The 25,808-nt window shown below is 43.6% G+C and overlaps 1 protein-coding gene across 3 annotated transcripts in view; it reads left to right on the forward strand.

Annotated features, from left to right (window-relative positions):
• Positions 1-25,808, forward strand: part of ADGRD1 (adhesion G protein-coupled receptor D1) — a 1,058,506-nt gene that overhangs the window by 148,267 nt on the left and 884,431 nt on the right. For all 3 annotated transcript variants that reach the window (XM_063964650.1, XM_063964651.1, XM_063964652.1), the window contains 3 exons: positions 16,329-16,451; positions 21,007-21,252; positions 25,242-25,496. In XM_063964650.1, coding sequence (XP_063820720.1) covers positions 16,329-16,451; positions 21,007-21,252; positions 25,242-25,496 — 624 coding nt within the window. The remainder of the gene's footprint in view (positions 1-16,328; positions 16,452-21,006; positions 21,253-25,241; positions 25,497-25,808) is intronic.

A 25,808-nucleotide genomic window follows, 5' to 3' on the forward strand; every position in this document is an offset into this window, starting at 1 on the left:
CCGTTCCTTGCCACTCTGTCATAAATGGCATATTGGCAAGTTTACGTTTCTCCTCAGACCATTTAAATTTCTTTTGTTTTGTGTCTTTTTACTGAACTTTGGCTTTTTGGATTTTACATGCCCTCTACTATCACAATGGGCATTGGCCTTGGCAGACGACGTTGATGGCATTTCATCATCTATGTCATGGCTAGTGGCAGCAGCTTCAGCACTAGGAGGAAGTGGTTCTTGATCTTTCCCTATTAACACTTCCGAATGTTTGTTCTCCATTATTATTCTGGAGTTATTTAACACAATATACGGCACAAGAGAGCATACCCCTACACCTCACAGGGCAAACCCTGTAAAAATTATTTGGATTAAATATTAATAACCCCTTTATTTGGAGTAAATAATATACAGCACAGGACAGCACCACTGAACTTATATGGCAGCACCACTGGACTGGATTTATACGGAATTATATGGATTTATATGGAATTATACGGCAGGATAACTGGAATTATACGCCAGTATCACGGGAATTATATGGCAGTATCACAGGAATTATACGCCAGTATTCCGAGAGTTATACGGCAATCTCACAGGAATTATACGGCAATATCATAGGAATTATACGGCAATATCAAAGGAATTATACAGCAATATCATAGGAATTATACGCCAGTATTCTGAGAAATATACGGCAATGTCGCAGGAATTATACGGCAATATCATAGGAATTATGCGCCAGTATTCCGAGAATTATACGGCAATGCCACAGGAATTATATGATAGTATTCCGAGAATTATACGGCAGTTTCACCTTAATTATACACCAGTATTCCGAGAATTATACGGCAATGTCACAGGAATTATACGCCAGTATTCCGAGAATTATACGGCAATATCACAGGTATTATACAGCAATATCATAGGAATTATACACCAGTATTCCGAGAATTATGCGGCAGTGTCACAGGAATTATACGGCAATATCATAGGAATTATACACCAGTATTCCGAGAATTATACGGCAATGTCACAGGAATTGTACGCCAGTATTCTGAGAATTATACGGCAATGTCACAGGAATTATACGCCAGTATTCCGAGAATTATACGGCAATATCACAGGAATTATACGGCAATATCATAGGAATTATAAGACAGTATTCTGAGAATTATATGGCAATGTCACAGGAATCATACGGCAATATCATAGGAATTATACGCCAGTATTCTGAGAATTATAGGGCAATATCACAGGAATTATACGGCAATATCATAGGAATTATACGCAAGTATTCCAAGAAGTATACGGCAATGTCACAGGAATTATACGCCAGTATTCAGAGAATTATACGGCAATGTCACAGGAATTATATGTTAGTATCACGGGAATTATATGGCAGTATCACAGGAATTATACGCCAGTATTCCGAGAATTATACGGCAATGTCACAGTAATTATACGCCAGTATCACGGGAATTATACGGCAATATCATGGGAATTATACACCAGTATCACGGGAATTATAAGGCAGTAACACTGGATATATGGCAGCAGAGGACACCACCACTGTGACTGGTCACTGGACTGATGCACAAGAGACTTCCCCTGGTCTAATGCAGGACAACACAGCACTACTGAAAGGGACTTATACAGCTACACTGGATATATGGCAGCAGAGGACACCACCACTGTGACTGGTCACTGGACTGATGCTGCACAAGAGAGACACTACCCCTGGTCTGATGCAAGACAACACAGCCAAAATGCAAGGGACTTATACAGCAGCCAGCAGCACTGGGGACATATAGCAGCAGAGGACACCAACACTGTGACTGGCTGGACTGATGCAGCATAAGACACTGACTACACTGGACTGGACTGAGCAGCACAATACAGCACAAGACTCGCCACCCCACTTTCCCGCTCCCACACAGACACTGAGGACGGAGACACGTCCTCTCTTTACACTCTCCCAGACTGGAGTGAAAATGGCCGTGACGCACGGCTCCTTATATGGAATCCAAATCCCGCGAGAATCCGACAGCGGGATAATGACGTTTCCGAGTCAGGCGGGAAAACCTGAGCCGGGCTCGGAACCGGGTTTAGAGCGTGAAGTTCGGTATGGTTCGGTTCTCTGAGAGCCGAACCCGCTCATCTCTATCTGAAACCAACTGGGAATTCTGGTACAGTGTTTTCCATCACCATTAACCAGGCATCAGTAGAATGACTGTGTGAAGAATGGATCTGCATCACTGCAGCACTCCTACGCAATTCTAAAGATTGGTGGATACCATAGCATGGCACATAGATGATATTAGCCACATGTGGTCACTCACAACTCATTTACCTGATTTTAGAAACATCTTTCCGTTCGACTTTTGTTATGTATCAGCTCGCTTCTGTTACGGGCTGCTGGCTCGCTTCCCCCAGCATCCCAGTTGTTGCTGGGCGACCGGGACGTCGAAGAGCGGTTGAGAGCATGGACATGCTGTGCCCACACTGCATGGAGGATAATCAAGGAGGGAGTGTGGACGTGCTCAGCTGCACAGGATTATTTACTTTAGGAGGCCTGGCTGCATAAGGTTTGCGATTGGTTGGTGTTCCTTTATATTCTTAGCCTGCCTGTCATTCTGTGCTGGTCATAGCTTCCTGGCTGCAACGGGAGCCCTTGTCTCTTGGTACTAGTTCCAGTCTGTGGGTACCTTGCCCGGCTACCTGCTATAGTCCACTGCATAGTTCCTATGTCAAGCTCCATGTCGGCTGCATAATCTGTCATGTTTATCATCTGTCTTTTGCAATGTTATACCTTGTCTGTTTTCCTGTGTGGTCACGTGTCTCCTCTGTGTTCAATTCCTCCTGCATTTCCTCTGTACCCCTGATATCTGTTGCTCCACCTGTAGGTTCAGAGTCCTCAGTGTTTATTGTGCTCTCTTTCTCCCTAAACACTCTAGCTTTTATTTCACAGGCCTTGTCTCTGCCTGGGACTCTCCCGTCTTTATATCTTTGGTTCTTCCAATTTTTCCCTGGAACTGTAGTGTTGTTCTCTTTCTCTTATCTTATCTTTGTACTACTCCTCCCCTCTTTTGAGTCCTCCTTCCTACTGGTATTGATTCAGGTCACTCAGGGTTAAGCTCGTACTACCACCAGTAGTGTAAGTCCTGGTGGCATCCCTGTACAGGTAGGCACATCACGCCTTAATGGAAAAGCGGCTATTATAGGCTACAAGACCTCCTGGTGAGTTCTTTGATTCTTAACCTGGGCTGTACAGGAGTCACTGCCCAGAAGATCTCTGAAGTCTTCTCGGCAAGAAGCTTCCTCAGTCGTAACAACTTTTCTTTTTAGAACAATTTATTAAAGACATCAGATAAATATAAACAATAATAAAAGCAAATTCTGATTCAGAGGACCATCGTAAGCAGAGTAATGAATGACTAGGCACATAATGCGGTAATTACAACAGATGCCAGGCTTAAACTAAAGTGAAAACTAGGACTAATAAAAGAAAGGATTTCTGAATAGCACTGTTGCAGCAATGCTCTAAGATCTGGATAAGGAACCAATATGGGTGAAGCTGGTCTTCAATTGATGCTGGCTTGACAAAGATTGGTGGGTACACTATTTGCTATGGCTGAATTTTAATTATACCCTGCCCCTTATTAGCGTGGAAATAAGTGAAAATTCGTCACTTACTGAAAGTCTGAACAGTTGTCTGGACCTGAGCCTTTATGCAGATCACCCATCTGCCATGGTTACTAGCTCTGCCCACTGCCTGTACCCAGGACAGCTTGCTCAAGGTGAACAGGTATCCAGAAACTAAAAGTGGGATATTGTATGCTGGCTTTTCAATGGACATTGGGCAATGTATGCAATGTATCTGATTTAGATGGAAAACCCTTGATGAATATTGGACAATGGGGGTAATTCCAAGTTGATCGCAGCAGAAAATTTTTAGCAGTTGGGCAAAACCATGTGCACTGCAGGGGGGCAGATATAACATATGCAGAGAGAGTTAGATTTGGGTGGGTTATTTTGTTTCTGTGCAGGGTAAATACTGGCTGCTTTATTTTTACACTTTAGATTGCAGATTGAACTCACCACACCCAAATCTAACTCTCTCTGCACATGTTATATCTGCCCCTCCTGCAGTGCACACGGTTTTGCCCAACTGCTAAAAAATGTCCTGCTGCGATCAACTTGGAATTACCCCCAATGTGTACAGGCTACTAAAGAGCATCTTTCTACATTACTCTATGACAGTGTACACAATGTGTTACAGATAAATAAATAGTCTCACCTTGAATATAAAATGAAAAAGATGGCATGCTGCAGATGAGCAGATTTCCAAGTACATGCACAGTAGACTTTACTTTTCATGAACAAAGGGAGTCATTCCAGTTTTTTGCAGCCGTGCGATCAGATAGTCGCTGGTTATGGGGGAGTGTATTTTAGCATAGCAAGTGTGCGATCGCTTGTGCAGGGGAGCTGTGCAAAATGTTTTTGTGCAGTTTCTGAGTAGCTCTGAACTTACTCAGCCGCTGCGATCACTTCAGCCTGTCAGGTCCCGGAACTTACGTCAGACACCCGCCCTGCAAACCCCTGGACACGCCTGCGTTTTCCACGGCACTCCCAGAAAATGGTTAGTTGCCACCCAGAAACGCCTTCTTCCTGTCAATCTCCTTGCGATCGGCTGTGCGAATGGATTGTGTGTTAAATCCATTGCACAGCAACGACCTGCTTTGTACCTGTACAATGCGCCTGCGCATTGCGATGCATACGCATGCACAGTAGTGACCTGATCTCTGCGCTGCGAAAAACGGCAGCGTGCGATCAGGTCGGAATGACCCCCAAAGGACAATGTATACATCTTGCTGAAGGTGAACAGATCTCCATGGATATTGGACAATTTAAGAATATAACATGTGCAAAGAGAGTTAGATTTGGGTGTTGTGTCTCCAAACTGAAATCTAAATTGCAGTGTAAAAATAATGCAGCCAGTATTTACCCTGCACAGAAACAAAATAACCCACCCAAATCTTACTCTCTCTGCAAATGTTATATCTGCCCCACCTGCAGTCACATGGTTTTGCCCATTAGCTAACAATTTTGCTGCTGCGATCAGGTATGAATTAGGGGGAATGCTGGCTATGAGAGACCGTGCAGGCTTCAGGCACAGTCTAGCAGCGGTGGTCTCTACCAGAGGCATCAGAATAGGGGTGTGGACTTCAACCGGCTGTGACCCTTTCAGGGGGTGACACCAAAATGCCGGCTCCTCTGCAGTGACCGGGAGGCGGGTGCTGCACTATGACATTAACTTGCAGCACCCTGGCACTGAGAAGTATCCGTCAATGCAGGTAGAGTCTCCGAGGCAAGCACAGCAGCTCCGGGATGCTGGGCATGCCCCGTAGAGTGATGTCAGCAAAGGACTTCCCATGAGGCCATGCCCCCTTTTGCAAAGCCATGTCCCTTTTTCGGTGGGTGGGGCTATTGGCCACACATGGTGTCACCAAACCTGGTGCTGCAACTGGTCTCTACTGCAGTCAGAAATGTGTCTGGAGCACCTGCTCACCGCAGACCTCAGAGCTCTATCTGCAAAGTCTTCCCTGCCATGGGGTATTTTGATTGCTAGTGTGATGCCATGGGCCTGCCTGGAGGAGGAGGGTAAAGGCCATGTTTGAGGGGAGTGTCCCAATCGCACAGATTACGCAATCCCTTCAGCACTCCCTAAAAAGGCAGTGCACATTTTCCCATTTGAAAAACAGGCTGCTAATACACCCTAGCGGGAAAACTAAATAAGGTATGCTATATTAATATATTAGTGGGAAAATTATTGTTTCATTTTATCACGAGAGCATATAATAAATTACATACTGCCTAAATTTTATGAAGAGAGAATATAATGTACTAATCATTTATTTATTAATTATATTAAAGGACAATATTAATTATTTGTTATTTGGTATTTAAAAATGTTATTATGACGTGGGTAACATTTGTTATTTTATGATATGGACATTACTGTACTTATGTACTCATAAAATAATAAATGTTGCCCCATCATAAAAACATTTCTAAACAAATAAATAATATTGTTTCTTTAATATAATTACTAAATAATAACCCTTTCTTGATAAAATGTAACAATAATATTCTCACTAATATATAAATAGTTCCCCCTTAAGAGAATGATTAATGTTCTCTGCTTGCTTATTCAGTGCATAATGATTGCCTACATAAGTGTATTCTTATTCCTCGCCCTCTGATTGGTCAGATATATGCAGCGGTTTTTGCTCAAAACCCCAGTAAATACCACCACAAAGCCACCATAAAACAGATGGACATAGACGGATGTTTACAAAACCTCATGAAATCTGCCAGTAATTTGCAGGGGTTTCCAAACACCAGCAAAGCCAATGCTTTAAAAATGTACCCCTATAACCTCAAACATGTTATTTTCTAATTGGACACAGGCTATAAGCAAACTCATGGATAACTGATAACTGTTTTGCTGCCCTTTTTGTAATTTTTTACCGACCTAGTCAGACTCCAATTGTAGTTCGTTACCCACTTTATGATCTCATACATATTTTTTTTCTACTGGGAAGTGACCTTAAACAGTGGTAATATGAGGATTATCACTAGCTCTAGGAGGAGATAAAGGGATTATGGGGAAATAAAAAAAAAACAATGGCATCTCAGCTTAATGGTGATTTGCAAGCTACTCAACCGTAGAAACTAGTTAAAGCACTAAAATAAAGTAAATGTATTCAGTCTTTCCTGAATCCACTTCCCACTTGTCCAGAGCAGCGCACATGGAAAATAATTTCTTACCAATCACAAAGCACAAGACTTCTAACTAGCATGTGTGTGGACCCCCGTGTTTTGGTTTTGGTTCTAATTCACCAACATGTTTTAGTTCTGCTTTTGGCAAAACCACCCTAAAGCGTTTTTTAAGATACAAATCTAAAAAAAAAGACAAAAAACAGCTAGAGTCATGTAACTTTTACATTACAAAACGTATAATTCGTATTTAAAATCCAAATTCCAAACTGTGGGAAGATTTGAACTGAGACTCGATTTGCATGTCCTCGGTGGAGCCGGACTGTCACAACTGAGGGTTTAGGCTGACGGGAGGAAGCCTCAGTTGTAGGGGCTGAGATGAAATTAAACCTGGGAGGTTTAATCAGACCCCTGGACATGTAAGTGCAGAATGATTACCCGAAGGTGTGACCATGACAACCAGTTTAAAATTCAAAATAAAAGTTTATTAACAGACTCCGTGTGATAACAAGCAGTATTCAAGTTTAGCAAAGACAGTGGCAAATAACACAGTTCCTGGAATACATAACCATAGAAGGTTTCTCAGAGCACTGGTAGGTTTAGAACAGATGTAAAAGTCCTTTGATGGAATCACCTTACCAGGCCTGGTTGTAGTAGTAGAAATAGCCAAGGAACATGCCAGTAGTTGTAACAGGTGAATCTGGTAACTTGAGTAAGCTGCTGTATCAGCTGGATGGAAACAGCCAGGTGGTAAAACACGGAGTGGATGCTGAGTGGAATCAGCCAGGTACTAAAGTCACGGAGTGGATGCTGGATGGAACCAGCCAGGTGATAAAACACAGAGTGAATGATGTGAGATGCTAGGGAGCGTAGAAACAGAATAGCTGAAAGATGATTACCGGTGGTAGTGGATACTGCTGGTAAGATAGGATCTGCTGGATCAGCACCGGTGTTTGGTAGAAGCTGGAATCAGTTGAAAGCTGGCTGCTTGGAAGCAGATAGTAGATAGCTGGAAACTGGACAGCCACGGAAGGCTGTAGAGTCAGGCTGCACTGCAAGATGGAAAGCAGGTGCGGGTCTCTTTGTGGATGCTGGAGACAGGAACTGGAACCTGGAGAAACAAGCCACAGGAGAGAGAGACTGGAACAAGGTATGACATTCAAAGCACTGACATCTATCTGGCCCAGACACAGGATACTTATACCTGCTGCTATGCAGGCATTGGCTGGGCAATTATGCAGATTCCAGAGACGGTGGATTGGAGGAATTGGAGCATGTGATCAAATCCAACATGGCTGCGCCCATGCTGGAACCTGGAGGGAAAACTGGTTTGAAATGAAATGTGCAAACATAATGATAATGGCGGCGGCGGCCGCGGAGGACAGGAGACGCCATGTTGGATTCAAACATGGCGCCGCTGTGATAGTGTCTCAGAATGACAGGAGGGATGTGCAGAGTGTTGACACAGATGAGATCCGGACTTGGAACGCTGGGCCAGTCTCAGAAGACACCTAAACGGCAGGTAATGGCGTCCAGAAACCCGGATCGTGACAGCACCCCCCCCTTTAGGAGTGGCCCCAGGACACTTCTTAGGCTTTAAAGGAAACTTTGAGTGGAAATTTCGGACCAAGGCAGGAGCATGGACGTCTGAGGCATTGGTCCAAGAGCGTTCTTCAGGACCATAGCCCTTCCAGTCAATGAGATACTGTAACTGACCGTAACGGAAACGTGAATCCAAAATCTTGGCCACCTCGTACTCGACTCCCCGTTGAGTCTGAACTTTGGGAGCTGGAGGAAGTGTGGAATGAAACCGATTCAGGATCAGCGGTTTCAACAAGGAAACATGAAATGTCCTGGGTATTTTCAAGAAGGGTGGTAACTGTAATCTGTAGGCAACAGGATTGATGACTTGTTCAATCTTGAAGGGACCGATGAAGCGAGGTGCAAATTTCATGCTGGGAACTCTCAACCTCAAATTCTTCGTGGACAACCACACACGATCACCCACCTTGAGAGCAGGAACCGCTCTACGCTTCCTATCGGCAAACTTCTTATACCTGGATGAGGCTTTAAGCAGGGCTGCGCGGACGTTCTTCCAGTTATTTGAAAACTGACGCAAGGTGACATCCACTGCTGGAACAGAAGTTGTGGGAAGCGGTTGAAATTCTGTGACTTTAGGGTGGAATCCATAATTAATGAAGAATGGTGTCGAAGAAGATGAGGAATGGTATTGATTGTTGTGGCTGAACTCGGCCCAAGGAAGGAGTTGAACCCAGTCATCTTGAGAGGAAGACACATATATACGGAGGAAGGCCTCCAAGTCTTGATTCACCCTCTCGGTTTGACCATTGGTCTGAGGATGGTAAGCTGTGGAAAACTTTAACTTGACTTGGAGGGCTTGACACAAACTTCGCCAAAATTTGGCTACAAATTGTACTCCACGATCCGAGATGATCTCTTCAGGAAGACCGTGAAGTCGGAAGATCTCTTGTATAAACACTTGAGCCAACTTGGAAGCTGACGGAAGACCGGTGAGAGGGATGAAATGTGCCATCTTGGTGAACCGGTCAACTACCACCCAGATGGTATTAAACTTGTTGCAGATAGGTAGATCGGTAACAAAGTCCATCGACAAATGGGTCCATGGTCGACGGGGAACAGATAATGGAACCAGTTGTCCCGTAGGCGACTGGCGGGAGATTTTGTGTTGGGCACACTTTGGGCAGGAGGCAATAAATTCCATAACGTCCGTCTTCAGAGTTGGCCACCAGTAGGACCTAGAGATAAACTCCAGGGTTTTCTGAATGCCTGTATGTCCAGCAAAACAGGAAGCGTGGGCCCAATGCATGAGCTTCTTCCTTAGAACTGGCTTAACAAAACTTTTCCCTGGCGGGGGCGTAGAGTCCATCCCTACCGTGGAAAATGCCAATGGATTAATAATAGGATGATGCTTGTCTGCAGACTCGGACTCATTTTCTTGCTCCCATGAGCGGGAAAGGGCATCGGCCTTACGATTCTGAGAACCCAGACAGAACTGGAGTTTAAAGTCAAACCTAGAGAAGAAAAGTGCCCATCTGGCCTGACGAGGGTTCAGACATTGTGCGCCTTTGAGATATAAAAGATTTTTGTGGTCGGTAAGTATGGTGATTGAATGAGAAGCTCCCTCCAACAGGTATCTCCACTCCTCCAGAGCGAGCTTGATGGCTAGCAACTCCTGATCGCCAATGGCATAGTTGCGCTCAGCTGGGGAGAACTTCCGGGAGAAGAAACTGCAAGGATGTAGATGTCCATCTTTGGCCCTCTGGGATAACACTCGCTCCTACTCCATCTACCTCTAAGATAAAAGGAGAGTCGGTGTCGGGCTGTTTCAGAACTGGTGCAGAGATGAACCGTTGCTTCAGAAGGTGAAAGGCATGCGTAGCTTCTTCGGACCACTTGGATGGATTAGCACCTTTCTTGGTTAATGCAGTGATAGGCGCCACAATGGTGGAAAAGTCTCGTATAAACTTTCTATAATAATTGGCGAACCCTAAGAACCTCTGGACCCCTTTGAGGGTTAAGGGTATAGGCCAATTCTGGATTGCTTGGAGTTTCTCAGGATCCATCTCTAGTCCGGAACCGGACACAATGTAACCTAGAAACGGAATGGTTTTAACTTCAAACACACACTTCTCCAATTTACAATAGAGGTGATTGACACGGAGACGGGAAAGAACCTCCTTTACCCAGAAACGATGATCTTCTAGATTATTAGCAAAGATGAGGATGTCATCTAAATAAACCACGACATGGCGGTATAAGATGTCCCTGAAGATCTCATTCACGAAGTGCTGGAAGACTGCTGGAGCGTTGCTCAATCCGAAGGGCATGACGAGGTACTCATAATGTCCGTCACGGGTGTTAAAGGCGGTCTTCCACTCGTCACCCTCACGGATTCGGATGAGATTGTAGGCACCCCTCAAGTCCAGCTTTGTGAAAATGGTTGCACCACTAACTCTATCAAAGAGCTCTGTAATCAGGGGTAAAGGGTATCGGTTCTTGACGGTAATGTCGTTCAGACCTCTGTAGTCGATGCACGGACGCAGACCACCGTCTTTCTTCTTAACGAAGAAGAAGCCTGCGCCGGCTGGAGAAGAAGATGGTCGGATGAAACCCTTCGCCAGGTTCTCTTTGATGTACTCTTCCATGGAGTGTGTCTCAGGCAGAGACAACGGATAAGTTCGGCCTCGCGGTGGAACCTTCCCTGGAATGAGGTCGATTGGGCAGTCCCATTCTCTATGAGGAGGAAGGATATCAGCAGAGGCTTTACTGAACACGTCCGTGAAGTCTTGATATGGAGGAGGTGGAACATCAGATGACCTGGGGAAGGAAGAACAAACAGGAAGAACTTTGGCTAAACAAGTCTCAGCACAGGAGGAACCCCATGCCAGTATTTGCGTAGTCGTCCAGTCAATCGATGGGTTGTGGAGACGGAGCCATGGAAGGCCTAAAACCACTGGATGTGTGGCTCTTGGAATCACTAGAAAAGAAATATACTCAGAATGAAGAACTCCCACTCTCAGACGAACTGGAAGAGTCCTTAAGGAAATGACTGCGTCAAAAATCTTGCTGCCATCCACGGCAGTCAAAGAGATGGACGAGGACAGTCTCTCGGTGGGTAGGGACCACCGTTTAACATAAGCTTCGGTTATGAAATTCCCAGCTGCTCCGGAATCAAGGAGGGCAATGACGTTCCTGTAACGTTGAGCAATTTGGAGCGACACTGGGAGGTTACAATCATGAGGAGATGGAGAGGAGATCATTACTCCTAGCCGGCCCTCTCCTTGGCGAGCTAGGATCTGGAGTCCCGAACGTTTGGGACAGGCGTTGATAGTGTGCGACGGAGCTGCACAGTAGAGACATAGAGACTCGGAGAGGCGTCTTCGGCGCTCAGCGGGAGATAGACGGGAACGACCAATTTGCATAGGCTCATCCTTGGATGGAGATGGTTGACGAGGAGGAGGAGCAGAAGATTTAGGAACGAATGATCTTCCTCGCTCGATTGCTCTCTCTCTAAACCGTAGATCAACCTTCGTGCATAGTGAAATTAGCTCATCCAACTTAGAAGGCAAGTCTCTGGTAGCTAACTCATCTTTAATGCGTTCTGACAAGCCATGCCAGAATGCAGCATACAGGGCCTCGTCGTTCCAGGCCAGTTCAGATGCCAGGATTTTGAACTGTATAAGATACTGTCCTACAGTACGTGTTCCCTGGCGTAGACGGAGAATCTCAGATGAAGCAGAGGAAACCCGGCGCGGCTCGTCGAAGATGCGCCTGAATGATGCTACAAAGTCAGTATAGGAGGACAGCAGGGGATCAGACTTCTCCCATAACGGTGATGCCCAATCAAGGGCTGAGCCACTGAGGAGAGAAATAATATAAGCAACTTTGGTACGGTCACTGGGGAAGTTGCCAGGTTGAAGCTCAAAATGGATTTCGCATTGGTTGAGAAATCCCCTGCAGAACTTTGGAGATCCGTCAAATTTTGCTGGCGTTGGAAGATGAAGACGTGGTATGGAAATGGGTAAGGTGGGTGGGGTTACAGCTGGAGTCACTGTGGTGGACGCATCAGACGTGACAGGTCCATGGAGGGTCGTCTGAATCCCATCCAGCCGAGTAGAGAGATCCTGGAGACAGCGGATGATGTGACCTTGTGCAGCCTCCTGATGTTCGAGTCTGGCTGCCAGTTCTTGCATAGGTCTAGCCGCTTGATCCTGGTCTCCGGCTGGATTCATATGGTCAGTGCTTACTGTCACAACTGAGGGTTTAGGCTGACGGGAGGAAGCCTCAGTTGTAGGGGCTGAGATGAAATTAAACCTGGGAGGTTTAATCAGACCCCTGGACATGTAAGTGCAGAATGATTACCCGAAGGTGTGACCATGACAACCAGTTTAAAATTCAAAATAAAAGTTTATTAACAGACTCCGTGTGATAACAAGCAGTATTCAAGTTTAGCAAAGACAGTGGCAAATAACACAGTTCCTGGAATACATAACCATAGAAGGTTTCTCAGAGCACTGGTAGGTTTAGAACAGATGTAAAAGTCCTTTGATGGAATCACCTTACCAGGCCTGGTTGTAGTAGTAGAAATAGCCAAGGAACATGCCAGTAGTTGTAACAGGTGAATCTGGTAACTTGAGTAAGCTGCTGTATCAGCTGGATGGAACCAGCCAGGTGGTAAAACACGGAGTGGATGCTGAGTGGAATCAGCCAGGTACTAAAGTCACGGAGTGGATGCTGGATGGAACCAGCCAGGTGATAAGACACAGAGTGAATGATGTGAGATGCTAGGGAGCGTAGAAACAGAATAGCTGAAAGATGATTACCGGTGGTAGTGGATACTGCTGGTAAGATAGGATCCGCTGGATCAGCACCGGTGTTTGGTAGAAGCTGGAATCAGTTGAAAGCTGGCTGCTTGGAAGCAGATAGTAGATAGCTGGAAACTGGACAGCCACGGAAGGCTGTAGAGTCAGGCTGCACTGCAAGATGGAAAGCAGGTGCGGGTCTCTTTGTGGATGCTGGAGACAGGAACTGGAACCTGGAGAAACAAGCCACAGGAGAGAGAGACTGGAACAAGGTATGACATTCAAAGCACTGACATCTATCTGGCCCAGACACAGGATACTTATACCTGCTGCTATGCAGGCATTGGCTGGGCAATTATGCAGATTCCAGAGACGGTGGATTGGAGGAATTGGAGCATGTGATCAAATCCAACATGGCTGCGCCCATGCTGGAACCTGGAGGGAAAACTGGTTTGAAATGAAATGTGCAAACATAATGATAATGGCGGCGGCGGCCGCGGAGGACAGGAGACGCCATGTTGGATTCAAACATGGCGCCGCTGTGGTAGTGTCTCAGAATGACAGGAGGGATGTGCAGAGTGTTGACACAGATGAGATCCGGACTTGGAACGCTGGGCCAGTCTCAGAAGACACCTAAACGGCAGGTAATGGCGTCCAGAAACCCGGATCGTGACACGGACCGTGTTTTAGTTCAGTTCAGATTCAGAGAATTCAGGTGGATTTGGATTTCTGGAGAACTGAACCGCAAATGTCTACTTCTAATACCCCTTTCACACCGCACAAATAACCCAGTATCGTCGACACGGGTCGTCGTGCGGTGTGAAAGGGGCATAGCCGAAATCGCGGGTCGCCTGACCTGGCAATTCAACCCAGGAATAAAGCAGTGTTATACCCGGGTTGAATACCAGGCCAGTGGCTGCGTAAACGGGCTCCCGGGTCGATGCGTCCCGGGACCCGTTTACTACAGCAGGGAGAGGCGGTGCAGAGATGATCTAATCTCCCAGCGCAGGCTCCACCCCTGCCACCCCGGCTCCACCCCCTACTGCCTGCTCCGCCCCCCGCTGCTATGGCAACCCGCCCGGTATATTGCCTGGTCGGGGAAGTCTGCAGCAGCTGCCAATGCTGGATCCCACCCGGGGAGGACCCGTTTCCAATTCCCGGGTGGGATCTGGCATTGGCAGTGTGAAAGGGGTATAAGTGACCCTTTTCTCTGGTGCTAAGAATGGAATAAGGCTGAGAAGTGATTTCAAAAGGCACCGGGGTCTGAAGAAAGAGGTCCAATACCAAATATCTGTTGATTACTTTTGATTACATGGTGATAAATGAGAAAGGGTCTAGTAATGTCTGCTAGTGGTAGAGAGCGCCTATATTTGAAAGAATGATACCCCCTCTTACAAACAGCAGTGCCTTTTAGTAGATATAGCAGACGATAGCGCCATGCATATCTGCATGTAAAAAATAATAAAAACAGTATAAAGTAAATGTAGTTTATATTTTTTCTTTTAAAGACAATCTTGAGCATTAAGCAAGGTACAACATCTATGCTACTGTATGTAAACTTTTATTTGGTAGATGGATGAAAAACTGGATTATTTTTTTTTAACCCTTCTGACTGTGTATTCCAATCGTGGGTTATAAAAAAAACAATGGTATTAATGGATAATATAATGGTGTGCTTTATTTGGGTAGTTTGGCTACTGCATAGAAAAGTAACTCACTTTGACTCTGGAATATGACTGGCCTAAGAAGTGACAAAATTGGCTCAGCATAGGAATTAAAAAACTGCAGCAGCAATAGGATTAATCAGCACCAACAGGGTTAAAATGTAGATTATATAAATGCAAAACAAATCTAAAAACTAAAACAGGTTGTGCGTTAGAAGAATGGGGCAATATCTCCCTTTCTCTGCAGTTGAGGATTATATAAGTGAGATATCATTGGTCTAAATGAAAAGGCGAATACTGCATCAAAAGCTATCTAAATCTTTTAGTCTTCATTGCAAAACATAAAAAATGAAGATCTTCTATTACTGTAATATTAATATAAATTAATTTTTAGACCTGAACCTTTAAGCACATGTCACTACGGATCAAACAAATGGCACCATAGGAAACGGATATTATAAATGCCAGAGGGGAAATATTAGCATTTGAATGGCCTGAAGGAAAACAGGTGGATAGGTTTATTGGCAAACACATAAAAAGACAATAAATATGTATGAATATTAATACATTGCACATGTGAAGATTACTATTGACCTTGATGCTATTTATTATTGTATTAAATATGTATTTTTGGTTATTGAAATGTCAGTAAGGGCTAAAGATTTATTTATACTTTGCACGTCTAAAGTGATTGATAAAATGATAAAACTTTAAATAAATAGTAATGGAAGCCTGCTGCCAATATAGGGACCATACGGTGACACAGTCATTAGCATTGATGCCTCAAAGCACAGAGGTTTCTCCCCATGTTTGTGGGAATTTCCTCTTGGTACCCCGGTTCATTCCAAAATCCTAAAACTTAGGTTAATTGCCTTCTGACAAATACTTTAAAGTGTGTGCAGTGTCGGACTGGGGCATGTAGGGCCCACTGGGGTAATGCAGTGGTAGGGGCCCATTTTTAGGGGTGTGGCCAGTCCACAGAGGGGGTGTGGCCTGCCACCTCATTGGTTTGACTAACCATTAGAGAGTGCAACATCTGGGCACCTTCCTAAATATATTCAGTAAATTCAGCTGCTGCATGCATGATAATGTACCAGATTAATAACAGATTAATAACAGCAATGCACTGTAGAAAATACACTATAGTCCAGTATAAGGTAACATATGTATGATGTATAATTCAAATGCACAGTCTGGAACCTGATCCTTAAAGCAGGAGGTGGGAGCCCCAGGCAGTGGGGACCACCGGTGGTTTCCCCTGTACCCCTGTGGCCCAGTCCAAACCTGAGTGTGTGTGTACTCGTGCATGTGGCAATCCATGTGATTGCAAGCTCCCCTGCACCAGGAACTGTTGTTAATGATGTGTACATGTGATAGAAAATATAGATTGTAAGCTCCACTGGGGCAGGGACTGATGTGAATGGTCAAATATTCTCTGTAAAAGCGCTGCAGAATATGTGTGTGCTATATAAATAACTGGTATTAAATAAATAATAAAATACATACCTGTTAAAAAGCTAAATAAATAATGCTTTTGCTTTTTCCTCAGATATTGTAGAGGGAACAGTCAATCACGGCATTCTGCTTAATGAACAGGATAGACTTACACTCCTCTATTTTGGAAGCTCTAAAAACTCATGCATTAGTGATCCAAGTATATGTGGGCCAGAAGGTTAGTGATTTACTATTTTATAATATGTGAAATTACCATCCCATTCCCAGCTGATATTATATATTGAATTGTGATCTGTTCTGAAATGTTCTGTCATTTGTTAATGTAACTGCATTCTATACTAAAGCAATATACTGAATAATTGGCTACGGTCTGTCCCGTCTCTGACATACACAGTGGGAGTCGAGGCTTGTGCTGCAGATGCTCTTACTGCAGTGAAAGGACAGGTCATACCTGTGGGGAACACAGGACAGCAGGTGGAACACAGAACAACTAGTGTTAAAATAATAGGTTAAGATATTTTGTAAGTTCTAAATTTAGGTGGCAAATGCAATGCAGTTATAAGGCAAAACCAGTCTTATAGCTGGTTCCATAATCTCCTTATTAACCCCCCGAAATCTTTGTTTTGCTAAGGAACAGGTCCAACAATAAGTGATGATTTTTAAATATGGATGTATAGTGCTTCTATACCTACCCTTGTACTGAACAGCTCATCGTGCACAGATGCTTCTTAGATTTCTAGAACTGTGATGTCATCTGGTCAGGATCCTGATGGTCGGGTTCACAGCCATCGAAATACTGATGCCGGAATCCTGACACTACTTGGAATTCTGGCACCAGGATCCCGACATTCATCACTATGCGCCCTCACTGGCGCCAGGATCCTGACTGCTGGGATCCCGAACAATGCTTTTACGGACTGCCGTATGTATAAAATAGCCTGTATGTATATTTTAATCATCAGGATACCGCTGTCAGTAGTTTGACAGCCAGGATCCCAACCGCCGGGATCCCGATACCAACGCAATGTTATGTTGGTATGATTAGAAAGTGACATTTTCATCATATTATTCTGTTTAGCACTGTTTGATGGGTTTTTAAAGTTGACATTTCTTCAGCTGCTTATGTTTTTACGGCTTACTTTCTGGAGAGAAACTGGATATAAAGATTCATAGTTAGTATGGAAATATACTTTAAAGTTTTGTAAAACAGTGTTCTTTAACCCATTCACTGTTGAAGGTTCTCTCACTCCTGTGCTGAGGTCATATTTTGATGTTTGTGCTTGTCACATTCCAACATCAATATCACTGATTTTCTTTATGCAGTACCCACCCACATTATAGCTTGGGGCTGGTTGTAAAGCAAGAAAAAAAAGCTAGTAACTGAGCATCTTGGCAAAGGCGTGCTGCACTGCAGGTGGGGCAGATTTAAATTGTGCAGAAACATTTACATTTTAGAGAAGTGTATCCAAACCCAAATCTAAATTGCAGTGTAAAAATAAAGCTGTCTTGCAATTGTGGGCTACATGCAAAATCAGGTAATATTTACCTTACATGCAAATATATATACACAGATGTGTCCCTCTGCTTTGTTGCTGCAGGGGGCAATGTGTCGTGGCGCTGCCGCCATGCATAGCGATGTCTCCCGTAGCCTGCTGCAGCTGCCGGCTCTCCCACGTTACTCTATGAGGAAGCAGGAGTATGCTACCATACGCCACGCCACTGAACGGAGTGGCAACAAAGCAAAGGACACACACACACACATAAATATATATATATATATATATATATATGGAAAAAAACACGTCTTACATTGCAACGTGGTTTGTTTCACATACCAAGTTACTGTTTTTTTTGTTTATATACTTTAACGCATCAAATTAAACTCTTCAAACTCCTCACTCTCACATACAAAGCCCTTTCTAACTCCACTACTCCCTACATCTCCAACCTCATGCCTTACATACTCCCTCTCGCCCTCACTGGTTGGCCAATGACCGTAGCCTCTCGAAACTAAGATTTCCTCTGTATTGACCACCTTCACTGGAACAAGCCCCATCGCTCTATGAGGATCTACCCGACATTGCATAGCTTCAAAAGTGCACTGTTTATCAGAGTATATCCCTCCATCACATAACCTTGTTACCAGGTTGTTTACCGCACCCTCCCACCTCGGCCATCTCTACCTTGCTTACTTCCTGCCCTCAGGTCCCCATCCACATGCTCATGCCTTATCTCCCATCTCCCCTAGACTGTAAGCTCCCAGGGTCCTCTTCCCTCGTGTTCACAGCCATCTTCTCTAGCACTTCATTGACAGCCTTCACCCACTCAGTGGCCATTTAGCCTAGAATTCCTCTTGCTCATAGCCGTACATCTCTTCCAGCGGCTCTGCTCCTGCTAGTCATGCCGTCACTATTGGAGACATGTTCCACCCTTCATTGATTACTACCTCGCTCAGCTTGTTAACCAGCTGTATTGTGTACTGAGAATTGTAGTGCTAATTGTTACGTGTGCTCAGTTTATATCTTTCTTACTGTAATGTAATGTAATGTACTTTGCACTTTTCTACTGTTGCCAGATGTACGGCGCTGTGGACCAATTGTGGCACCTTATAAATAAAATGTAATAATAATAATAATAATAATAATAACTCCTCATTCAAAATGGTCAAAACAGTGATTTTCTTCATTGACCTTTGAAGAAAGTGAACCAAAAGCAAGCATGATATTTTTTCATCTTATGAAACACCACAAAGAAATACTTTGTGGTTCTTGCTTTGGCATTAATTCTCCTTTCCAAATAGCAACAGCAGGATTCTACGTGTACGCTTTGATAAATAAAATCTGTTCTTGAAAAGAAAATACATTTTCACATTGTTACTTTACAGGTTTACTAATTGTAGGATGAGTTTCATAACCCAACAAGGGCTAGTAACATGCTGCATTAAATGAGGGTCCAGTGTTTATTATTTGACACAAGATGAGCAAGATCTGGACCTTACAGGTGTCATTTTGTGCGTAATAGGGCATGTAGTGGCATTGGTAATGGAATCCCAGTGGTCGGGATCCCGGAGGTCAGAATACCAACCCGGAGATCCCGGCCCCCACAATGCCAGCAGCAGAACGAGAGCTAGAGAGCCCCTTGCAGGCTCGCTGTGCTCACCACAGGTTCTGTTCCCACTATATAGATGTTGTGGACACCCACGAGTGGGAATAGCCTTAGCGCAGCTGTCAGCATTCTTAGTGGTCAGGATCCCAGCATCGGTATTCTGACCACCGGGCTCCCGACCGCCTGGATAGTAACTACATCCCATGTAGTGCTCTACCACTCATATATATGGGAAATGTATGGTTTTTTCATAGCTCGGCTGCACAAGCATTCGCAGACTTGCTATGCAAAAAAACTCTCCCCCATAGGTGGCGTCTAGTTGATCGCATGGGCAGCAAAAAGTTGCTATGTGCGATCAACTCGGAATGACCCCCATTGTCAGGTGACCCTCAAACAATAGCTATTACATTCTGATCTTCTGCAGTCTTGGTGTATATATGGAGGGTGAGCCCCACTCGGGATATATGTCTCTACTTTAGTAATTGCTTTTCCATGTGTGTATACTTGTGTGTATACCGATCATACAATAGGTCTCTAGGATGCACTCATTAATCTGCAGTACTTGTGTCTGTAGTTCTGAATTATTAATCTTTTTCACACCTGATGAGCTTGTTCACTAGATTACTCTTTTTGGTCATTTAGGGCAACAGATGGTTCTTTTTGTTATCTCACTCTAGCAATACAACAAAGTGTTCTCTAGGTTTGGGATACTGGTAAGGCTGAATGATACCCTGTGGATATTGGTCATTTATTGGTCATTTATCATTATTATTATTATTGTTATTACTATTATTATTACTACTACTTTCCGAGTAACTGTTTAAGTGTTTCTACTATATTTTTCAAACTACTATAGGTTCTCCATTTACAGACATTTTGTAAATAAATAATCTTTTGACTCCTCATAAATGTTAAAATGCCACCAGCTCAATTTAGTTTTTGTGACTTACCAGCAGGGTCGTACTGGCCCACAGGGGTTTAGGGGAAATGTCCGTTGGGCCCCACTGGCTGGGGGGCCTCACGTATTCTTCCAATGTCAGGTTCCAAACTGTGTATTAAAATAATACGTTGTTGCTCTGTTAGAGGGTCACTTTAAGTTTCATATGGTCTCTAATGGCTGGCCAGGCCTATATGGGAGTGGCCACATCCCCTGTGGTAACTGGACACACCTCTTAAGCATGGGCCCCCACCACTGCATTCCCCCAGTGGGTCCTATATGTCCCAGTCCAACACTGCTTACTAGTTTGAAATTTCAAATAAACAAATCCTTTTCAAGGAAATGCCATTTACATAGCAGCCGTACAAGCCCATTGCCTTACCAAAGTAGAGAATGACATGGCAAGTACTTTATTGTGAATAAATCTTGCTTAATCTATATACTAAACTCAAGAACACCATTTAGAGTGAAAGTCTGCCTGCAGTACACGTGGTATTCTTCCCCAATACTGGCCTGTGACACGCTCTGAATATCTAGTGAGTAAAACATTGATTGAAGGGACTGCCGTGTAAATGGTGTTTCCCAGGACTCACATCTACTGGATAGGAGTTGCTTAGTTACATATTATGACTAGGGAGCAGAATAATCTCATCCTAACTTTCTTTCACTTGAAATGTATACTTCACTTCATTATGTCATTGGTAACCTGTTGCTCTTTTTCTAAAACCAGGTGTTACATTCTCATTTTTTTGGAAGATCCAGGAACAACAACAAATGAACCAACAGAAAATCTATACCCATGACAACCAGCGTTGGCATTCTTATGATAGAAGTCAAAAGGGCAGACAAGCAAAAGCCTTCGGAAAAAAAATACATTCTCATGGCTTTCAAATCTACGCTGGTGAACATGAAGGTTATGTAGAGGTTTACACACGGAAAAACTCAAAGGTTTGGAAAGCAAGCATCATTCCTCCAGGTACCTATTGTGCAAGTTTATATTGTTGCATATTCGATTAGAAGTGTTTAAAGGCCACTATATCTACAAAATTGAGGGGTCTATTCATGAAGCAGTGAAAAGTGTGGAGAAGTGAACCAGTGGAGAAGTTGCCCATGGCAACCAAGCAGCATTGAATTAACATTTATAATTTGCATTTGTACGGAGCAGCTGATTGGTTGCCATGGGCAACTTCTCCACAGGCTCACTTCTCCCCTCTTTTCACTGCTTCATGAATAGAGCCCTATGCGTCTAATGTAAAATAGTTCTTAATGACATTCACAAATGTATTATCGGTATATCTATATCTAGTATGTTAGCTATCACTAGCAGGTTCCTCTCTTCTTCACTTGTTCTTACCCGCATGGCATGCACTCATGGAAAGGTTTCTTTTTCTTTTTTTCTGTATTCTGATTTAAATCCTGTGTTCTCCTGTCTCCGCTTGCAGGGCTGCCATCAGATTCTTACATATGAAATTGTTGTTCTCTTGCTCATACATGTATTTGTAAGATGCTCAGCAAATACTAATTTTGGTTGCCTTTTATATTGCTGGCTGTACAACACTGAAGATTGTCTGGGACCCCATAAATAAAAGATAATGATGAAATATATGTATAAATATTGGTCAGTGTGGGCCAGCACATCACTACTGCACTTGCTTCATTTGAAATGCTATCACATTTCACTCCCTTATATTTTACATACCGCTAGTTTGTACAGAAAATCTGTATCCGCAGCAGGTGGCACTCACAGGTCTCGAAGAACACCTGTACTATGCCATTCCACCACAAATAAGAACCTATCAAAGATGTTATTAATTTATAAAGTCATTGCCGGCCCCCCCGCACAAATACAAAAGCATCACACAGAGGCGATGCCTTTGTATTTGAGGAGTAACTCCCGGCCAGCGCAGCTCCTGTGGCTATGCGAACGCAGGACTGCAAAAAACAGTTAGCGAGCGATCAGGTCTGAATTACTCCCATTGTTTTGCCCAACTGCTAACAAATTTGCTGCTGCGATCAACTCTGAATTAGGCCCATTGTTTAGTCACACTGTGTCCTTACGTACACCTGTATTATTTACACTCTGCACACTAATATCCTATTCTTTTACCACTTAAATAATAACAATATAGGTATATTAGTCATAGGTAGGTAGAGATGATAAACTCTTTTACAACTAGTCATATAGGCTTTAGTACAGGCCTGGCCAACCCGTGGCTCTCCAGCTGTTGTAAAACTACAAGTCCCATCATGCTTTGCCACAGTTTTGCTATTAAGGAATGCTAAAACCGTGGCAGGGCATGCTGGGATGTGTAGTTTCACAACATCTGGAGAGCTACAGGTTGGCCAGGCCTGCTTTAGTACCTCTATGTGTCTGGTGTAAACACTACAGGCATTTCCTCCCCCAAAAAATAATTTCCAAAAATAGATTGAATAATAAACTGTACTCTGTTATGCCAGTAAATCTGGTCCACAGATGATCACAAATGTAATCAATAAAACCTGCATCCGAGCAGAATAATTATAACAGAATGTGATCAGTAAAAAAGAACATTTTTACTACAGTATATACAAATGAAATAATTTGTATGGGAGGTGCTCCCCCAGAATGAAATGTGCAGAATTAGACCAAAGAGAAGGACAGTATTCTATATTGGGGCACTCAATCATCCTTAAAACATAAATATCATTAAAATACTCAATATACTCCTATCAATAGATTACTTGTTTCTTTCTTATGATGCACAATTACCACAAATCAGTGGAACATTTTTTATTAGTGATTACCACTATATAGTGGAAATGGCATGAACGATAGTAATTTCCATAGAGGAAATCCAGCTGAATAGAGTTGTGATTATAGCTTTATTTGGTGATCCTATACCCGTAGTGCTGCGCATAGTCTGAGTCGCACTGCGCACGCATCCTGATGCTGTTCATACAGAGGCGCAGTACAGATTAGGACGCATGGTAGCAGAACTGTTTAGGCAGTGTATGAGGCGTTCCTAGGCGATAACAGAGGGTAGCTAAAAAGATGCAGCCAGTGGTAGCATCTTACGCCACGAGGAGTGTCGCCAAAAGTGGTTACATACAGAGACAACCGCACATATAGGAAGCCATATCCAGCTGGAGACATTGCACCTACCATAGGGCTAGTGTAAGTTTTGCGACCGATGGTGGCATGCAGGGACGTAATTCGGTGTGTGCGGAGGGGGCACCGCACATAGCGCTGCAGACTAGGGGGCGCTGTTGGTGGCACTTGTCAATTATCTGTTTTCATTGCTTTCACTTGCAGCTTCCCCCCTTTTTGGAGCCCAACATCTCCTGACCTCCCCTGTCTCCTACCCTGACCCCTTCTGTCGTTAATACCTATACAACATTCATGAACTCAACTTGAGATTTCTTTGTTATTCAGCCACACTGTTCTTTATTACATTTCAAGATGCTGACATACCCTGGATTCAAACTCATTTCCTGTGGCATTGCATTCAGACAATTTATTCACTGAGCTATCTGCCCTTGCATAAAAAGGTGGATAATTCTAAGCTAGAAGAGTCTAACTATTTGAAGCTTACCTTACTTTGTGAAAAAATGATCAGCATGTGGCTGCAAGAGATTGGATGTGTGGCTGCATACTACATAGACCTTCTCAAATGCAATGGCCTTTCTCAGGGATCAATCTTGTCGTGCTCTTTCCCCATGAGGCATGTGCCTTGTGTCCCTATTGGAAAAATGGGGGAGAGGGGGCGCCAATTCTCTCTCTGGCACACGGCACCAAAAAGTCTAGTTACAGTTCTGGTGGCATGTAAAGACGCAGAAATCAGTAGTTCACTGTTTATGGCCACTGACAGTGAGTGTCTCAGTCCTTGCACATTTGGATGCACGGATGTACACCAAAGAAGAGTTTAGCAGAAAGTTGCATATTCGTCTGCAGCAATGGACGCTAGGGTGGCCGCAGTCCTAAGAACAGTATACAGGTAGAAAAATTTAATACATCTTGGAGAGTCATAAGGCCTGATTCAGGGATGAATGCAGTTCACATCGCAACACAAATGATGGCATTATAGTGTTTGTAACTGTTTCATGATGATTATCTGAATTACAATTCAACTTGCTTTTATGTCTAAATCTAAATGAGATCCACAATGTGCATTTAACCACTTGCCTGGCATGGTCGCATCAGATGCGACCATGCCTGCAAGTGCTCTATCTGACCTGGTCGCACAGGATGCGACCAGTCAGATAGAGTGTGTTAGCAGCGGCAGGTAAGATAAACTTCCCTCCGCTGCTGCTGTCAGAGGGCCTGGAAGGTCGCTCTGCCTCCCTGCACTCTACCCCTGTGTCTGCTGTGCTGCCGATCACTGCTGATCGGTCAGCATGGCAGGATCCCCCCCCCCCTCCAGCGGCTGCAGACAATGGCAGCCGCTGGGGAGAGTAAATGAACCCTCCCAAGCCACCCCCAGGCCCTCCCTGTATACCTGCAGGCTGTCCGGCTTTCAAAATGAAAGCCATGATGGTCGCGATGTTCCGATGGTCACTATGTTCACGATCGATGTTTCGATGTTTTTGGGGAAATATATTTAAAAAATCCAAAACAATATCTCCCCCCCCCCCCTTTTTAACTCAAATCTTTTGGGATAGGGTTAAAGTCATGTTCTTCGCCTAATTCACTCAAAAAAAAAACATTTTCAGAGCGGTTTTCGGCTAAATAAATCATCAGTCAAGTGGTTAAAGAATTTAAAGAATTGGGAATGTAGTGTTTCTGTTTACATATTGTGTTGGTGTTCTGTGTAGCGTAGTGCATACACTTTCTGTAATAAGACTGTAAGAAAGGCTTCAGAATATGGAGCATCTTAATGAAAACACTTGTATTACCTACTTTACTATTATAATAAACTGGGTTACTGAGCTCTGTCCATTCTTTTCTAGTTTTCTAATGTACTTTTATATTTTCTCATTGTCCTCTAGGTCCATACTGGACACATGTCCTCTTTACCTGGACTTCAAGTGAAGGTCTGAAAATTTATGTCAATGGTACTTTCAATGCCAGTGATTCCAGAGGTGACGTTTCCCATAGCTATGGAGATGGTAATGACAGCTTGGTTGTGGGAACAAACACAGATCCTTCTAAGCAGTATGTGAATGGAGCTTTTGATGAGTTCATTATATGGGAAAGAGCACTCAGTCCGAAGGATATTCACCACTATTTTACAGCTGCCATTGGTATGTTATTTTGGTAAGCAACATCAGTGTATGTCGCTTCTTGGCTATATGTGTATATTCATACATAATATAACTAGGTTAACATATGCTTTACTTGTAGAACTAGAGCTAGATAATAATTGCTTATTTGATATTTTCTATCATTAAAATGACTGGGAGTCCTTGTGATTTATATGCACATGAAAATTGAGCAATGGTTATTTTATTAAATGATAACTTTTCATTGAACTCAGGAGCACATACAGTAATTCATAAGTGAATGAAGAAATAATATTATTCAATTAGAAATCTATGTCCAAAGCTTCCATAGGG

The sequence above is a fragment of the Pseudophryne corroboree genome, chromosome 1 (assembly GCF_028390025.1).
Source record: "Pseudophryne corroboree isolate aPseCor3 chromosome 1, aPseCor3.hap2, whole genome shotgun sequence".
Taxonomy (NCBI): domain Eukaryota; kingdom Metazoa; phylum Chordata; class Amphibia; order Anura; family Myobatrachidae; genus Pseudophryne; species Pseudophryne corroboree.